Here is a 17,251-nt window from a genome sequence, read left to right as displayed (position 1 = left end):
TTCTCCCACTTTTGGGTAGCTAATGCAGCCAGGGGATCAGATCCTTGAGAACAGAGGTGGGCTCTTGTTGCAGGCTGTAAACTTTTTGAGGGAAGTAATTGCAAGTTCTGGCAACATGGATAGTGGGATTGAGTGCACCCTCGGCAAGTTTGCAGAGAACACCAAGCTGTGTGGTGTGGTCAACATGCTGGAGGGAAGGGATGCCATCCAGAGGGACCTTGACAGGCTTGAGAGGTGAACGCATGTGAACCTCATGAAGATCAAGTGCAAGGTCCTGCACATGGGTCAGGGAAATGCCAAACATAAACACAGGCTGGGTGGAGAATGGATTGAGAGCAGCCCTGAAGAGAAGGACTTGCGGTTGTTTGTTGATGAAAGCTCATCATGAGCTGGCAGTGTGAGCTCGCAGCCCGGAAAGCCAGCTGTATCCTGGCCTGCACCAAAAGCACCATGGCCAGCAGGTCGAGGGAGGTGATTCTCCCCCTCTGCTCTGGAGAGACCCTATCTGGAGTCCTGTGTCCAGCTGTGCGGGTCCTAACATAAGAAGGACATGGACCTATTAGAGCTAGTCCAGAGGAGGGCCATGAGGATGATCATAGGGCTGGAGCACCTCTCCTATGAAAACAGGCTGAGAGAGTTGGGGCTGTTCAGCCTGGAGAAGAGGAGGCTCCAGGGAGACCTTACAGCAGCCTTCCAGTACCCAAAGGTGACCTACAAGAAAGAGAGGGACTTTTTACAAGGGCATGTAGTGACAGGACAAGGGGTAATGGCTTTAAACTGAAAGAGGATAGATTTAGATTAGATATAAGGAAGAAATTCTTCACCGTGAGGGTGGTGAGGCGCTGGAACAGGCTGCCCAGGGAAGCTGTGGATGCCCCATCCCTGGGAATGCTCAAGGCCAGGCTGGATGGGGCTTTGAGCAACCTGGTCTAGTGGAAGGTGTCCCTGCCCATGGCAGGGGGCTGGAACTAGATGATCTTTAAGGTCCCTTCCAACCCAAACCATTCTATGATTCTAAGTTTGCACTGCACTTGGCTGAGACCACAGAAATAGGAGTGGCATGGGATGTACAGGGAGTACACACTGCCGGGCCTGACGGCAGGGGCTGGGTGGCCAGGCCTTTGCCACATGCCACAGGGAGTTAGTCTCCGTGGTCCTCATGGTCTGGTGTGCCCAGGCATTGCGGACAGGAGAGAGGGTACACGTGTGCACGTAGGTGTTTGATGAAGTCCGGTGCACGGTGTGTGGGGGAGGCCATGTGCAGGTGGCCAGCATGTGCCTCTGATGTCAGACACATCCCAGACCGCGCACGCTTGCCAAATACGCACTGCACTGGCAAACCACACACTCTCATGAGTCGTTTTTCGGGGACTTCTGAATGGCAGAAAACCCGGTCTGAGCTGCTATGCAGATCAGGATGCCGGGCGTCCTGAAATCCCAGACAAATCCCCTTAGCGCTTTTGGTAAATCTGCAACTGGGATTTACTGTTGTGACAGCACATCCTAAGCGTGGTAAAAATAGCCCGTCTCCCAGCATTGCAGACCTGACTCACGTCCCACAGTTAATGGGTGAGCAGTCAAGGCTGTTTCTTGAATTGCGGCACAAACGCATGAAGCAGTCCCGGTTTGAAGGGATCACAAAGCTGCATTGCAAAGCGCTTGCCTGGCTCAGGCTGATTCTCTGCAGCTTTGGCTTAAAACTCAGAGGATCAGAAGTAGGGCAGAGACCCCTGACCTCAGGCCGAAAGGGATGATGGAGAGATCTCTCTGCCCTTTGCTCTTCCAGAAGACTGCTTGCCTGGAGACGGTCTGGAAGTTGTGCTGTGCGGGCAGTGTCCCCTCCTAGGCTGGGTGGGAAACACAGTCCTCTCATTCTGGAAGCTGAAGAACAATTTGGTTTTAACCCTTTGCCTCAATTGTAATGAAAACCGTGTCTTTTATTAAAAATTAGAACCACACCAAATTTGGGGTTTTGCTACCCCAATGGGGTAACATGGAGAAATGAGAGGGAGCGAACGCGCTTTTCGTGCTCTGTGTGTTCATGCACACATGGGAGAGCATGGTTTCTCTGTAGAATCATAGAATGTCTTGAGTTGGAAGGGACCCACAAGGATCATCGAGTCCAGCTCCTGTCCCTGCATATGACAACCCCACAGTTCACACCATGTTGTCCAATCGCTTCTTGTATATTATAATCTTGAATACTCTTCTAGAAATCAGATGTTATTAATGTTATTTGCTATTACTCATTAAAAAAGCAAAAAAGAAAAAAAAAAAAACACAACAAACTGTAAAAAACCCTGCAGCTGTAACCCTGAAAATGAGTATCTTGCTCTCAAAACTTCCTCTCCAAAAGGGAGATTCACCCAGAAAGTCCCACCCCACCCAAATGGGGTGTAACAGTATCTCTTCAGTGGGCTACACCAAGATGCTATGGGTGAGTCAGTGCAGTGTCAGAAGTGCAGTTGCATAGAGTGGGAACACAGGATGAAGTAGTTTGAAATGCAGCCTCCCATTCAAAAATACCAGCCAACCAACTGTAAGATACATTAGCTGTCAGTTGCCAGTGTGTCTGGTGAGATTTCAAGCAAATTTTGTTTATTTTTGCCGTCACACACATAGAAAAATGCTATTGCAGCTGCTTGGAGTTGACCTTTTGCTCACTGGGACAGGATACCCCTCCACTGACCACTGGGCAGATTTTGAAGATGCACCTTTGTGATTTAAGTGCTCACATATCATCTTCAGAAGTGGCTTAGCAGCCCGAATTCCATATGGCGCTGGTACCAGGCGGTGTGTGAGGCGTGCGGGGCGGGAGGCCATGCTCTGTGGAAGCGCTGCATGGGTGCTGCTGTGGAACCAAGGGAGGGAAGAGCGCGAACAGGCAGAGAGAGCTGACGGGACTTCCCTTAGGTCACTGGCAGGTCTGTGGTAGAGCTGGGGAGAGAAGCTGAAGCTCAGTCTGATCTCATAGCTAGTAGACCATGCATCTCCTTAAACATCTCCTGTCCCATACATTTGGCGCAGTCTTGTACGCTCTGTATGCGGGGTAATTTTTCCTTTTCTTTCTCAGTCCCTGAAGTCATCCTATGAGACACTTAAGTTTAAATGTATCCTACCCGATCCAGTATCATGCTGGTAGTACAGAAAAAGTGGAGTAGCCATGCTCAAAAGCACCCCTCAGCCCTCACTGAGACCCCAGCTCTGTCCTGGAGTCTGTTCAGAAACACCCATTCTCCCCCAGTGCCTGGGCTCAGTAACATCACAGCCCACTGAGCAGTGCGACCCTGCTACGCCATGTATGAAGCAGCACCGCGTTGCTTGTACCCTTAGGCTTCTGGTTTTGTTTTTGCCTCTTGGCTTCCACCCTGAAGTGATCGTGCCATTGGAACTACCTAGAGGTACAAGAGTTACCATGGCCTTAGGTCAGGTACAAGAAGTTGGTGGTCTTCCTGGTTAACAGTCAAGCTGCCTTCCTATCACATGTGCAGTGTCTCAGAAGTGGTTTGAATCTGTAGATACCATCAGTTCTGCTGAAAACAAGAATACTGTCGTTGCACTGGGTGGGACTGGCCTCATTTAATGTAAAGTAGATGCGGATTTAAGCTTTGTATCGAGTTACTGTCCATCAAGTGGTATTTGGAAAACATTTTTTTAGAAGCTACGCCAGTTTTGACATGCTGCTTTAATGCTTTTCTGGCTGCAATAGGGCAAGAGAGAAATTTTATGTTGTCATCACACAGAACTGTGAAGCATGCTTTTTTTTTTTTTTTGCTTTCTCTCTCTTGTGCTGTCATATGGAAACCAGATCAAGATTATGAAATTAGTGCCCACAAACTGTGATCTTTTTTTTTTCTTTTGCGGTGGGAACTGACAAGTCAGTGATGGCTCGGTGCTGTTGGTACTAGCTGTTCACACCGCACGCGTTTGTATGTATTGGGAAGTGCCGAACTTGGCGTGCTTCTCGGTTGGCACACAGGCTGGTGAAACGTCAGATTTTTAATTGTGATAAAGTTCACAAAAGAAGAAATTATGGCAGATGTTCCTTTTGTCAGAGCCGAACTGAATCATTAAAATGTGATATGATGTACTGTGAACGAGTCAGCATAAACACCATCCCTGTGAACAAATCAAGAGACTGAAGAACGTAGACCGGTCATGGTAATGTTAAAAACCATGTGGTCTGAGTGCTGTGTTACCAAGCTTTTCTCTTTAAATGCAGAGCATGAATCTTATGAATTTTTATTGCCTTTATACAAAATGAAAATATAACATATTCTGCTTCGGTAAAAATAGCCTGGTGGCTTCTGCAACGTGGTTGTCATTTCACTGGTGGTTTACTCAGACGTCCGCTTTTCACAAGCAGCAGTGAGATATCCGATTCCCATTGAGCGCTGAGCTCGCTTGCCTCATTCCCTCTCCGCTGGAGAATGTATTTTTGGGAAGTCTTACTCCTTTGCCAGTCTGAAGGAAGCGGCAGAAATGCCGCTGCTTGCCGAGGAATGCCTGTGATGATGCGTTAAAACTGGCTCCCGGTAAGTGGTTATGGAAAAACTGCAGGAAGCATCCAACGACCGACGTTCTCTGTGGACTTTCTCTCCCATCTCCTCGTGACATCTTCCTACATCAGGATTTTTGTTTACACGGTGACTTAGGGCATTAGTCAGAAATGAAGTGCATTAGAAACTTCCTGATGCTTCCCCATGAGCTGAGTACATTATGTCTGCAGTTTTTCTTGCTGGCCTAAGAAGTCTTGGCTAGATTCTGATTCTTATTCCCAGTCTTGTCAACTGCTGGAATCAAGGGAGTTGACGAATACCTTCATTTTGATGTAAAGGTCAAAGAAACACTGGAAAGATGTGATCAAATTGTATCTCAAAATGTTTTATGCCATTCTTCTGATTTCTGATTTGAGGGAGCCTGATTTAACAGTTTTGGAATGCTGGGGATTGGGAATAAAATACTCTGTTATATCATAAAGTGGGTTATAAACTGTAAAAAAATCCAGATCTTTTTGCATGTCAGAAATCTCAGTCGCCATCACTTTTGGGGCTGTACTACAAGTGAGGTAAATGTGTTTTGCAGACCAATTTAAATTCTCTTAAACTGTGCCCCCCTTCTCCTGATCAATTACATTGATTTACTGGGTACAATTTGTGCTTGTGTACCTGTGCATACACAAATTGTATACAGACAATGTGTTTTATCTTAAGTGGGACTGCAGAAGCCAGAAGTAAAGAGCTCAGTAAAAGAGCCATGCAGAAGGATTCAGTGATAGCAGTTAATGGCAAAGCATCTATAGTTTTTGCACCATGGCAATTTGTGGAAATGCAGTGTGCTTTTTTAAATAGCATAATTTTTTACACGTCTCTTGCACCATAGGAACTTAATCCATCATGAAACCTCGTTAGGAGCTGCACCATTGTATCCTGAGGCACATATGAAATTTGTGTGAGTCACTGATTTGCGATCAAGCTGAAGGAAACTGAGTCTACAATTCTTAAGAAAGAAGCCGCCCATTTGGGATGCATTTACGCAGCTCCTTTGTAGAAATCATTAGTGCTATAAACTATCCATTATTGTTAGGAGAAGAAATTTAACAATGCAAATAAAACAAAACACTGTGGCAGAGCAATTTTATACTTGATTGTAATGTTTAATGGCATGTTCTCATAAAAGAGATTTTCCCATCCTTCAGACCCATCATGTCTGTGACTCACTTGATTTCCAATGGTTTGAACATCCCCCATTTTATTCCTAGAGTTGTTTTCTCTAGAGCAATTTCTGTAAACGTGCTGCAGCGTGGGGTTATCCGGGGTTAATTTCCCTTATGATTACACATCCAGACAGAGTGTATGTAAATGCTGCAAGACAAATAATAACAAAACTATAGGATAAAAGAAAACAAAGAACATTTCTTTGTTTTGCTTGTAGATCCCATTTTTCAGTATCCATGTATTTCTCTTGCTCATTTTTAAATGTTAACACTAGCTTACATTGGCATTGTAGTTCTTTAAATGCGTTATTTTTCAGTCATCACTGAGCTCAAATTTTGCGTTACATTTATTCCTTTTCTCACTCATTTCTCATTGGATGCTTTTTCTAGATTCCTTTCTTCATCCTTTACTTCCAGGTACTAGACAGCACCATCAGTGAGGCAGAGCTTCATGTCTCTAAACCAGCTGATTATATTAATGTCAGAAATAAAATACAGCTCTTCACATTCTACTTGTATTTTTAGTACCTAATGGTAATGCTTTTTCTGCTTTCCCTTCTTATCTCCGTTCTATGTCTTGCCCTTAGGTTTCTTTTTTAGATCAGGGTTGCTGGCTTTTCTTGTGATCTTGAGAGGTTTCTGCACCGTGCAGCTTTTTGAAGTCTTCCTACACAACCTAGTTAGAAGGGACTAAAATACACTGATAGTCTGTTGATCTGCAGTCAAGTGCCCATTGTTTTCTTTTCCTGGCTGCCAAGGAGTTTGTTGGCGATTGAGATTTATGGAGTGAATAATCCACCTGGCAGGAGACTCTAACTCCGAAGAGTGTTTTTTAGTGGAAGAATGAACATTCCTTTTTGTGCGTAAAATGCTGCTTAATAGCTTGTTTAGCAACCAATATTTCTACAACAGGGCTTTCGTTTTTGTGTTGGAGGTGGATTCTTGCATATGCATATATTCTAGCACCCATGCCAATTCTGTCTCTCATTTGACTTTCATCTGTTTCTATGGTAGGATAATGCATGATGTGATCTCTCAGCTTTTTAATGTGGTCCTTAGTGCATGTCTTCTGGCTCCTGTTTGAATGGGCTAACAAAAAATATTAATAACGAGGGATGATTCTTCCCTGTACTTGCTGGGAATCGCCTGGAAACCACGGGGAGTTTAGGCAGGGTAGTCATGCTGCAACCACTGAGACTCCATGGAGTCTAGTACCAGGTGATAATTGCAATTACTGCTGGGAGAACTCTGAATAGCACCAGAATGAAACAAAAATACGTTCTGATCCTTTCTTGCCTTTTCTCTTTCTTAAATGGCTGACTAGGTTTGTGCTCAAAATAAGCCAAAAGCTGTGGAATATGATCACAATGAAGGATGGAAGAGATTGCAGTATTTTCAGTGCAGCTGATTTTTTAAAAGAACTAAATGGAAAATCAATGATTAAAAGTAAGTGGAAGCCACTGTCTAACAGTGTTCAGCATAATGGGTACCCATGTGAAATTCTGGTCCTCAGCCACCTGGCTGCTTCGTCCCTTTAGGGATATTTTCATGGTCCGCGTAGCCTAAAGCTGATTATCACCCTTAGATTTACAGCCGCCTTTCTGTGCCCAGAGTTTCTCATTCCTTATGCATCAGCAGTAGGAAATTCTGTACCTGTTTTTCAGCAGTGGCAGGGGAGCATTGAAGTTACCAGCAGCACAATCTCCCAGGTGAACAGGGCCAGCACATTATTCTCACTGTACTATTTAACCCTGCTGGAGGAGACAACTGTAAATTGCCAGCGTCGAGCCGGCGTGTGAGGACTAATAGAACTGCAATTGGGATAATTCATGAGTAGATTTTCTCACTCGTCAGTGTAAACAGAGCTAGGGCTAGTCATGTCTGAAATGGTGATTACTTTTAAACCAGCACGTTATAATTCAGTGTCCCAGATTGAACCCTTCTTCCAGCACAGGAAAACAAACCAGCGCACGTGTGGCCAGCACACGGACCACGCAGGCTGTGCAACTAACTATGCATATGAAGGACAGATTTATTTTTCTAGGAAATGAGAGTTGGAAGGAGCTCTTTAACTGAGGATTGCAAAAGATGGTTTTATTTTAAAATAAACAAACAAATAAATAGTTGCATAATGCTTCCTATTAATGCAGAGTAAGTAATAGCTTTAACAGGGAGTTAATTTGGAGGCCTTAAACACTGTCCTCTTCTGCATTGAATTCCTCCACCAAACTTGCTTCTTTTCGGTTGTGTTGCTAACCTCTCCACACTGCTCTGTCTGCTTGTTCTTTGCACCTGATCACATTGGACACGACAGCATATGCACCTGCTGGCAAATAAGTTACCTGAATTCACTGCCAATGAGAAAACCACTTTTCTTTTCCCTGGGGTGGTGCCATTCCTCACTATCTTTTTCTGACAAAACCTGCTAACTCAGATTTAACCAAAAAGGTGAAAATTTACCCCAGGAGGTGGCAGTTTGAGAGGAGGGGGTGTGGGGCATTCGGTGGGTGCATCTGCGGTGGTTATCTGGATGGTTCCACAGACCTAGGGCGCTGCCGTGCCAAAAGCACGGCTCCTGCACGATGGGCTCGTGTTGCCCCAACATGGCTTTGACCATGAAGCATCGACCTGGTGCTGCCTGAAGAGGCACGTAAGGACGCGCGGCCCTGCCTGAAGCGTTAATGGTCGTAGATTTGTGTCTGTCTCAGATGGTTTTGTGGGCTGAAGTCACAGCACAGTGAGGGGGAAGCACCTCCACGCACCACCCCCCCGCAGTCCAGGTTCCCCAGATGAGTGTCCCCAAGGGGCTCAGAGCAGGCAGGAGGAAACACCCCCTCATTTTCCAGTTTCAAGACTGATTCTTCTTACTCTTCATAGTACAGGCTGGCCAAGAGGCTGCCCACAGTCAGTAACGACTTTAGAGAAGCAGAGACCAAAAAAAGCGCGAGATAAGTCGTGGAAATGTGAGTGTCATATTGAGAAAGCAGCATCTGTCCAGTTTTGGTCACCAGAACATGACTGTGTTTTCTTACACTTAAGAGATTAATCTCTTTACTATGAGTAAAACAAAAAATCAGGTTTTGTTCTTGTGGGTTCCAGAATGAGTTTTTTGTTTTCCCAGTCAGGACTGAAGAGACAGATCAGTAACCACGTCCTTCATAAAAATTCACCTAAACGTTACCAAGTGTAGCTAGCCCTTGGCTTTATCATTAATCTGCTAGACTTGTAATGGCTTGTGGGCCAGTATTATGACTCGGTGTGCCAAAGCCTGCTCAGGGAGCTTCAGCCCTGTCACCAGAGCAGCCATCCTGCTTAGAGGTTGTGGTGGAACCTGCTACTGGGAGAGGAATTTCAAAAGGAAGCCAGTCCTCCATCCTTGTTGACAGAGCAGCTTTTTATGGGCTGTCTGGCACTTGATGCGCAATTGTTCAGCCCCCAAAGAGCTTGATTCACATTAAAAACATGATGATAAATTCTTAATAAATAGGTTATGAGCCAAATATTGTTCTTGAGGATGCTTATCAGGTGTGTTACTTGTGGATACAGCAGTCTGTAACCATTTTGCAGTCATTGTGCCTGGACTTGGTACAATCATATTAAACAAGTTTTGATGGGTAGAGAATTAGTGGGCTAAAGAGAGAGTAAAGTGCGTAATGTATCAATCTCTCTATGCACCAATCCTCAGTTGTGGAAAAGCAACTGGTTTATGCTGTAGGTTAATGTCCTTTGGGAACCGAAAAGACTCTAAACATCCAGGCTTCAATTGTAGGACACCAAAGTAAGGGAGCAGCATTAATACTACTATACATATTCATTTTATTTTGCTTTCTTCTTACAGTCTTTGCACTTATCTGAAACCAACTTCTCATTTCTAACATGAGGTTTGTTAATGATGTATGTGGGTCAATCTTCGGCTCAGAAACTTTGTTATATACTTCAGTCCTTGACAATGGAGAATGTGCAACAGGAAGCCTCAGCAGCAACTGTACATACAAAGCAGGTCATGCCCATACAACAGCCATGTTTAAAAGGCTGGTCTGTTGAATTAATTGTTTTCGAAGTAGTCAGTCTAGGGGTGATAAGATTATAGTTTTCAAGGTGTTCCACATATGCTGTCTGTACTGATTTATTTCCCTCTGGTGGTAATGGTGCTGTAGTCAGTTAATACTCTGCTTGCACAAAAGCATTCCATTGACATGTGATTTAAAGTCTTTCTACTCTTCTAGGAACTCTCAAAGGATATTTATTTAAAATATCCCCCCTTAAAAGCGACCTTTAAGAAAGATAGGGACAGACTTTTTAGCAGGGCCTGTTACGACAGGACAGGGGGTAATGGTTTTAAACTAAAGGAGGGGAGATTCAGGCTACACATGAGGAAGAAATTTTTTACAGTGAGGGTGGTGAAACACTGGCCCAGGTTGCCCAGAGAGGTGGTAGATGCCCCAGCCCTGGAGACATTCCAGGCCAGGCTGGACGGGGCTCTGAGCAACCTGATCTAGTTGAAAATGTCCCTGCTCATGGCAGGGGGTTGGAATAGATGACCTCGGAAGGTCCCTTCCAACCAAAATTATTCTATGATTCTATTTACAGTCCACAGTCACTGTCTCTTGGCTTGACTGTAGTTTGGATTGGGGCCTTAGACCTTGCAGTATTGAGCTCAACATCAACAATGGTTTAATAAATCCAGATAGTGGGGATAGCCTGTAACCAAACAAGAAGGCCCTGCTGTGTCCCATGGATATTTATGTCAGGATGTGTTTCCCTAATATTTTAAACCCCTTGACCCTTCTTGGTGCTAGCTTAATGGGTGACTGCAAGAAGGCCCACTCCTCTTAGCTTCCCTCCCCTCTTGGCTTTTGCTTCTTGACTTTGAGTCAAGGGATCTGTTGTTTGCTGTTTTTTGGTTTTTATTGAGACAGGTCCATGGGGTTTTCAGACCTGCAAGGCATGGGGAGCAGCAGGTCTATCTCCATCATCAGCCCCAGAGTGTGTCTTGAGGGCTTGGACCATTGTGGCCCTGCTGTGACGGGGACGGAGTGCTGGTGTGGAGTTGTGCAGAGCCAGCCAGCCTGCTGGAAACGGGACATGGAGCCTGGCCAGCGCTGCGGCCCAGCTCAGCCTTCGGCTGCTCTCAAGACCTGAGGGTGACAAGCACTGATTTATTGCTCACGCAGACACACGGCCGTCTTAGCCGGTGCTTTGGGGATGCTACCATAATCCAGAGAAGTAACTAGGAACAGGAGGAGGGTTTGGCCGTGCTGGTGAGGCAGCTATAGGAGGAACAACCTGGGAGCTGAGGGACGTAATGCTGAGGGATGTGGTGCTAACGAGGCTTCGTAGCATGGCATGGACTCCCGTGGGGCTGTGCTGCTCCTGTGAGGAGCAGCAGTGGGGGCAGCCTTCATGTCCCCACTGCTGGCCTCCATTGCGGTGCTCCGCCTGTGGGTGCGGGTTGGGTTTGGGATGGAAACCCATCTGCCTGAAGAACAGCCAAGCCAGAAAGGCTGGCACTGTGGCAGGGCTGGGGCGGGCAGAGGGGTTAAAGGGAAGGCAGATGCTGCCGTAGCTGGGAGTTCTGCCAAAGAAACACGTGAGTGGAGCCCAAGTCTCAAAATCTCCCATGTTTTCCTTTCCTGCCCCCCTCTAGATGTTCCTTTCGAACTTGGGCGTGTGGATTGCTTGGGGTTATAGGCGTTATTTCTTCTGGTAGTTATTGCTTTGCAGTATAACAGCAGAATGTGTCTCCCTATAACCACTGCGTGATAAAACCGCAGCCGTGAAGGTTTCTCTGGTCACTTTTGCCGGTTGTGTCCCTGCGGCGCGGGACGGGGCCCTGGGGGTGAGATTTCGCTGCCGGTGCCTTTTCAAGCGAGCGGACGCGGGCGGACACGGCGCCTGCCCGGTCCAGCTCCAGCTCCAGCTCCAGCTCCTCGGGGAAGGCGTTTCGCTTCCCCTCCGGGCTCCCGCGGGGGCTCCGTCTGGGGCCGGCGGCGGCGCCCGGGGCGGGCGCGTGACGGCGGGGCGGGGCGGGGCGCGGCGCGGGCACGTGCGAAGGGGGCGGGGCGGGGCCGGCGGCGGCGCAGGCGCGGCGGGGCCGGGGCAGGCGGAAGAGCCGGGGCGCCCCGAGCGCCCGCCGGGCCGGGCCGGGCTTAAAGAGCGGCGGGGCGGCGGCGCGGGTAAGCTACGCACCTTCCTCCCTCCGGCCCGCCCAGGCCCCGCGGCGGGGCGCGGGGAGGAGCGGGGCGCCCTGAGGTTTTTTTTTTTTTGTTTTCTTCCTTTTTCTTTTTTTCCTCTCGCCTGTTATTATTATTATTTATTTTTTTTAATTAATTTTGCTCCAGACAAAGCCCCGCCGTGAGGAGCCCGGAGGCGTCTCTCGTGTCAGTGCGTGCGCGCACACACGCGCGGCGGGGGGCACGGAGCGGGGGCGGTAAGAGCGGCCGGTGCCGGCCCGGCCCTGCCCGCTCCCGCGGCGCGGGGGGCGGTAGCCGCGGTGTGAGCGCCCGGGCCGGGCCCCGCCGGTGCGCTGGGGACAGGGACAGACAGGCGAGCGGGAGGCTTGTGTGTTAGTCCCCGCTTAGGGCTGAGCGGGCAGCCCCAGGACGGTGTCCCCTCGCTGGATGGATCCCGGGGCCGCCGGTGATGCGGTGGCCGCTGGGGGTGCTGGCGGAGCGGCTTGAGCCCCCCGCCCGCCGGAGGCGAGCATGTCCAGTGAGCAGCTTAACAGGACAGCGGTGAAGGATGCGCGGTTAAAAGACCTGTTGTTGGAAAGAGGTACCCGTTTGTCCGTCCGTCCGGTGTGTCTGCACGGGTAGGGCCGCTGCCGGCCCGGGGACCGGAGCGAAACCCGCGTTACAGCCCAGCCGGCTCGGGGAGCGGTCGCTGCGGAGCCGTGGGGCGCAGGGAGAGCCTGTCTGCGGAGGAGGATCTAGGGTGATGGCACAGACGCTTTTGCTTGCGCGGTCGTTGATAGGGTTATAAATAATTTCCTCTTTTTTCCATACTCTTACGTGAAGACTTTTTCATTCAATATATAGTTACCGTGTTGTGCGTTTACCGTGAAAAATACTCTCCTGGGAAAAAATGTATTATGAATGTTACTTTCTGCACATAAAGTATACTTGAGTGTGATGGAAAGATTGGGGAGGTAAAACCGTGTCACTTTTCATCCCCCGTCTCTTTCCCAGCTAATCGATAGGAAGAGTGGGCAGGAGGAGATGCCCGGCTGGAGGGCGGCGCTGCAGCGGGGCAGAAGGTGGGGGCCGGGGTCACCCCGTCCTGTCAGCGGCTGCCAAAATCTGCTCAAACTCCCTTGAGCAGTGCCGGTAAATAGAGACTGCTGCCGCCGCTCTTGGCTCCTTTCTTTTTCGTGTTAATAACCTCACAAGTAGCAGGAGAGCTAGTCAGGAGGAAAAAGGTATTAAAAATCCCCTTCCTTTTTCCCTTCTCTCCACTTTGCAGCGAGGAAATCCTCTTGAGCATCAGCAGGGTGTTTTGTTTTAGTGTTTGCGATGTAAAGCTGGACTTAGAAGATTCTGTGTGCTCACACTGGTGTGCTGTGGTTTTCTTTTTTCTTTGTTATTTATTTATCTTTTTTAAAAAAATTTTTGTCTTTATTATGCAGCCATGTTTTAGTCCAAATGATTCTCCCTAAGGGAAATGCTTGCAGTCCCAATCCTTTATTTCTAAAGAAGAGGTACCATCCCCTGCCACTGAAATGCTGGGACCTTGATAAATTTAGAAGACTCTGCCCTTGGCAGATAGAGAAGTAACATGTCATTCCAGTGATCTTTGCATTCTAGGAAAGCTTAAATCAACATTGCTTGTTTTGCATGTTGCCCTTTAGCAACAGTCTCTCAATTTCCAGTTTAAAGTATTACATGAACCAAGAAAAAAAAAAAAAGGTAACAAACCCTTCAATATTTAGTAGCTGCAAAATGTGAATTGCAGCAGTTGTCAACTGTGTCAAGTCTGTATTCTTCAATTCTGAGCCAAGAAAAATTGACTTTTTACTTAAGCATGGTCTTGGTGGGTTTGTTTTTTAATTACTTCTGTGCTTCCTGCTTTTTTATCTTTTGGTGCTGACATTGTTAGCTTCAATGACTCAAAAGAGTTTAAAAAAAAAAAGTGCTGCATATGGGATTAGTAGCAAAACCAGAGCAAAGTACTCACTGATCAAGTTTTCTGAAAATGTTGGTGGTCTTAATAATGAATGGAGGGTACTAAACAGCAGAGAAAAAACCTGTGATAGATGTATTGTTACCCTTTACTCGTTCCTTAGCCCTAAATAAGTTTGGTTACTCCTACTGAGATGATCGCAGAACCTCAGCACTCAGATGCTGGTGTGTTCGTGCCCAGTGGTCACTTGTGAGAAAACACTGGACCTCGGTACCAACCTCCACTGGGCACCAGTGCACTTGCAGCTCCTGTAGTCTTAGGTTTTGCTTGCAAGGGATCGTAGAATAATGAAACAGCCTTGTGTTTCCTTCGGTCCTGATGCAGGTAATTTTGGATTTTTATGTACAAACTGTTTTTCTAGCTCAGCTTTATAATTGTGTTGTGTTTGTATGTGTTGCTGTTACACAGAAGGCCGAGGATGACGACAAATGAAAAAAAGGAGGAGAGAAAAGCTTGTTTTCTGTGTTTGCTTTTATTTTTATGTTATCTTTCTTTTCTCATTGGCTCTTTAAAACAGAAGTTTAATATCTGTTCCCCAAAGTTTGCATTTTGGCATGCAAAAGTGGTGCCATTTTTGGAAAATGCTTAAGTTGAGCAACTTGCGCTGCTTCTTTGCTTTTCTATCAGCCTAGCAACCAAAGACCTCCTCCCATTAACTGGAGTTGTCTTTCAAAATGAGAGCATCCCCTGTGAGCAATGCAGTTTCCATAGAAATATCAGCAACTGTGTAACTCCAGAGGGCAATTTCTCCCCTTATGTTGCTCATCCTTGCTGCTCCAGTATAGCCCAAAGGGTACAAGAGTGACTCATTCCTAAATATACTTAATATTTGTGGTATAGGCAGGACTTCAGATAAGATGATGGGCTCTGATGGAGTTCATTGTAATTGTATCTCTTGCAACAGCCAAGGCCCCAGTTTCATTTTTAACCATAGTGGAACATGTCTCGGTTTAGAGTACCAGATCTCTTTTTAGATTTTTACCTGAATGGAAATGTCCTAGAAAAGTTAATTTAACTCTAGTTGGACAGAAGTAAGTAACTGAGAAAGACATTGCCTGTAGAATCAATAGGAAACGGTTGTTTTCCACTTGATTTAGGTAGCTTTTGTGCTATATATAGCTGATTAAAAAAAAATAAGGATAATTTACTAGATACACTGTCCTGATTCCTCTCTCCATGGCCTCTGCTTTGAAGCTTATGGAGCCTTCTGGACTCTATTAGTACTGCAGATGGCTATTAAAATAGAGTGTGTTTTGTGTGGTGGTTTTCTGGCCCCTCCCCCGAGTGAAATTGTATTATCCAAAAGGTTTGTCTACGGTATTTACGCTGAAGAATTTTACCTGTGAAGGCTGCAGAGAAGAATCACCAAGAAGTTAAGAAGTTTCTCAGCTTTGACTGTGATCACACTTATTAATTTATGGGCAGTGCCAAAAAAGAAAACTTTCTTCACAAAACTTTACAAAATGGACAGCAGTTAACATCTTACTCCAGATCAATCTTGATGAAATACTGAGGGTTTTTCAGGTTATTGCTTTCATGGATAACATTGTGTGTGTGATTGACATGTTGTTCTCTCTTTTCTTTGTTTTAGCTGAACTGGAGTTTGTTCAAATCATCATTATAATTGTGGTTATAACTGTTATGGTGGTAGTGATCATCTGCTTGTTGAACCATTACAAACTCTCGACACGCTCCTTTATCAACCGGCAGAGCCAAAGCAGAAGACAGGAAGAAACTTTGCAGACGGTGAGTATGCACCACCAAATTCCTTCTCCTTGTGCTGCATGGGTCTGCAGCAAAGCCTCCTGAGGAGCCCTGCTACACGCAACTCTCGGAAAAACTTCTGATGTCACTTTTAATACTGCTTGTAGTTAGGTCTTTTGCTGCGGTTATATTTGTCAGTTAAAAAAAAGAAGTCAGATCATAAATGTAAGATATACTGTCTTTGAGTATTTTTAGACCCTGCTGTGTTTTAGGTAGCCTATTTTCATTTTGTGTTTGGAGGTTCACATGCAACATTCTGTTTGCTGCTGCTGAAATTTGAAGGGAGTGGAAGGGGGTGAATGGACAGCACCTGGGGCACAAAGGTTTGAAATACATGTTGTTGTGACTTTCCGTATATTTACTAATGTCCTATAGTTTTAGAACTGTGACTGTTTTGTGAAGCAGCAGTAACTGTTTTCTGGATCCAAGGCAATGGCCCAGGAAAATGTAATGTTTGTTCCACTCAAACAGCAAGCAAATATTATGAAAATCATAGAGTTGTTTTGGTCAGAAAAGATCTTTGATATCTTAGAGTCCGACTGTTATCCTAGCACTGTCATGTCTACCATTAAACAATGTCTCTAAGCACCATGTCTCTTAAACACCTTCAGCGATGGTGACTCAACCACTTCCCTGGGCAGCCTCTTCCAGTGCCTGACAACCCTTTCCATGAAGCAATTTTTCCTAATATCCAATCAACCTAGTGTAACTTGAGGTCATTTCCTTGTGTCTCATTGCTTGTAACTTGGGAGCTCCCTCCATGCTACAACCTCCTTTCAGGTAATTGTAGATAGCAGTAAGGTCTCCCCTCAGCTTCCTTTTCTCCAGGCTAAACAGCCTCAGTTCCCTCAGCTGCTTCTCATCAGACTTGTGCTCCAGACTCCTTATCAGCTTCGTTGCCCTTCTCTGAAATCTCTCCAGCACCTTAATGTCTTTCTTGTAGTGAGGGGCCCGAAACCGAACACAGCATTTGAGGTGTGGCCTCACCAGCACCAAGTACATGGGAATGATTACTTTGCTAGACCTGCTGGCCACACTATTCCTGACACAAGCCAGGATGCTGTTGGCCTTTTTGGTCACCTGGGCACACTGCTGGCTCATATTTAGCTGGCTGTCAATCAACACACCCAGATCCCTTTCCACCAGGCAGCTTTCCAGCCACTCTTCCCTGAGCCTGTAGCGCTGCCTGGGGTTGTTGTGACCCAGGTGCAGGACCTGGCACCTGGCCGTGTTGAATCTCATACAGTTGGCCTCAACCCAATGATCCAGCCAGTCCAGATCCCTCTATATGGCCTTCCTACCCTCCAGCAGATCAACACTCCCACCCAAACTGGTGTCTGCAAGCTTACTGAGGGTGCACTCAATCCCCTTGTTTGGATCACTGATAAAGAGATTAAACAGAACTGGCCTGGGGTACACCACTTGTGACCAGCTGCCAACTGGATTTGGCTCTATTCACCACAACTGTTTGGGCCCAGCCATCCAGCCAGTTCTTCATCGATTGCTGAGTACACCCATCCAGGCCATAAGCTGCCAGCTTCTGCAGGAGAATGGTGTGGGATTTGTTGTCAAATGCTTACTAAAGTCTAGTAG

At 46.5% G+C, this 17,251-nt stretch overlaps 1 protein-coding gene across 7 annotated transcripts in view; it reads left to right on the top strand.

Annotated features, from left to right (window-relative positions):
• The window catches only part of LDLRAD4 (low density lipoprotein receptor class A domain containing 4), a 301,744-nt gene that overhangs the window by 261,586 nt on the left and 22,907 nt on the right, over positions 1-17,251 (top strand). For 4 of the 7 annotated variants that reach the window (XM_065053070.1, XM_065053068.1, XM_065053069.1 and 1 more), the window contains one exon: positions 15,486-15,640. In XM_065053070.1, coding sequence (XP_064909142.1) covers positions 15,486-15,640 — 155 coding nt within the window. Of the gene's footprint in view, positions 1-11,749; positions 11,893-11,991; positions 12,491-13,021; positions 13,134-15,485; positions 15,641-17,251 lie in introns of those variants that run through there. The other 3 variants (XM_065053073.1, XM_005514023.3, XM_065053072.1) reach the window with 3 other exon arrangements.

Source organism: Columba livia, chromosome 2 (assembly GCF_036013475.1).
Source record: "Columba livia isolate bColLiv1 breed racing homer chromosome 2, bColLiv1.pat.W.v2, whole genome shotgun sequence".
In the NCBI taxonomy this organism is placed as follows: Eukaryota; Metazoa; Chordata; class Aves; order Columbiformes; family Columbidae; genus Columba; species Columba livia.
Note: the sequence above shows the minus strand (reverse complement) of the source record. Positions and strands in the feature narration are given on the sequence as shown.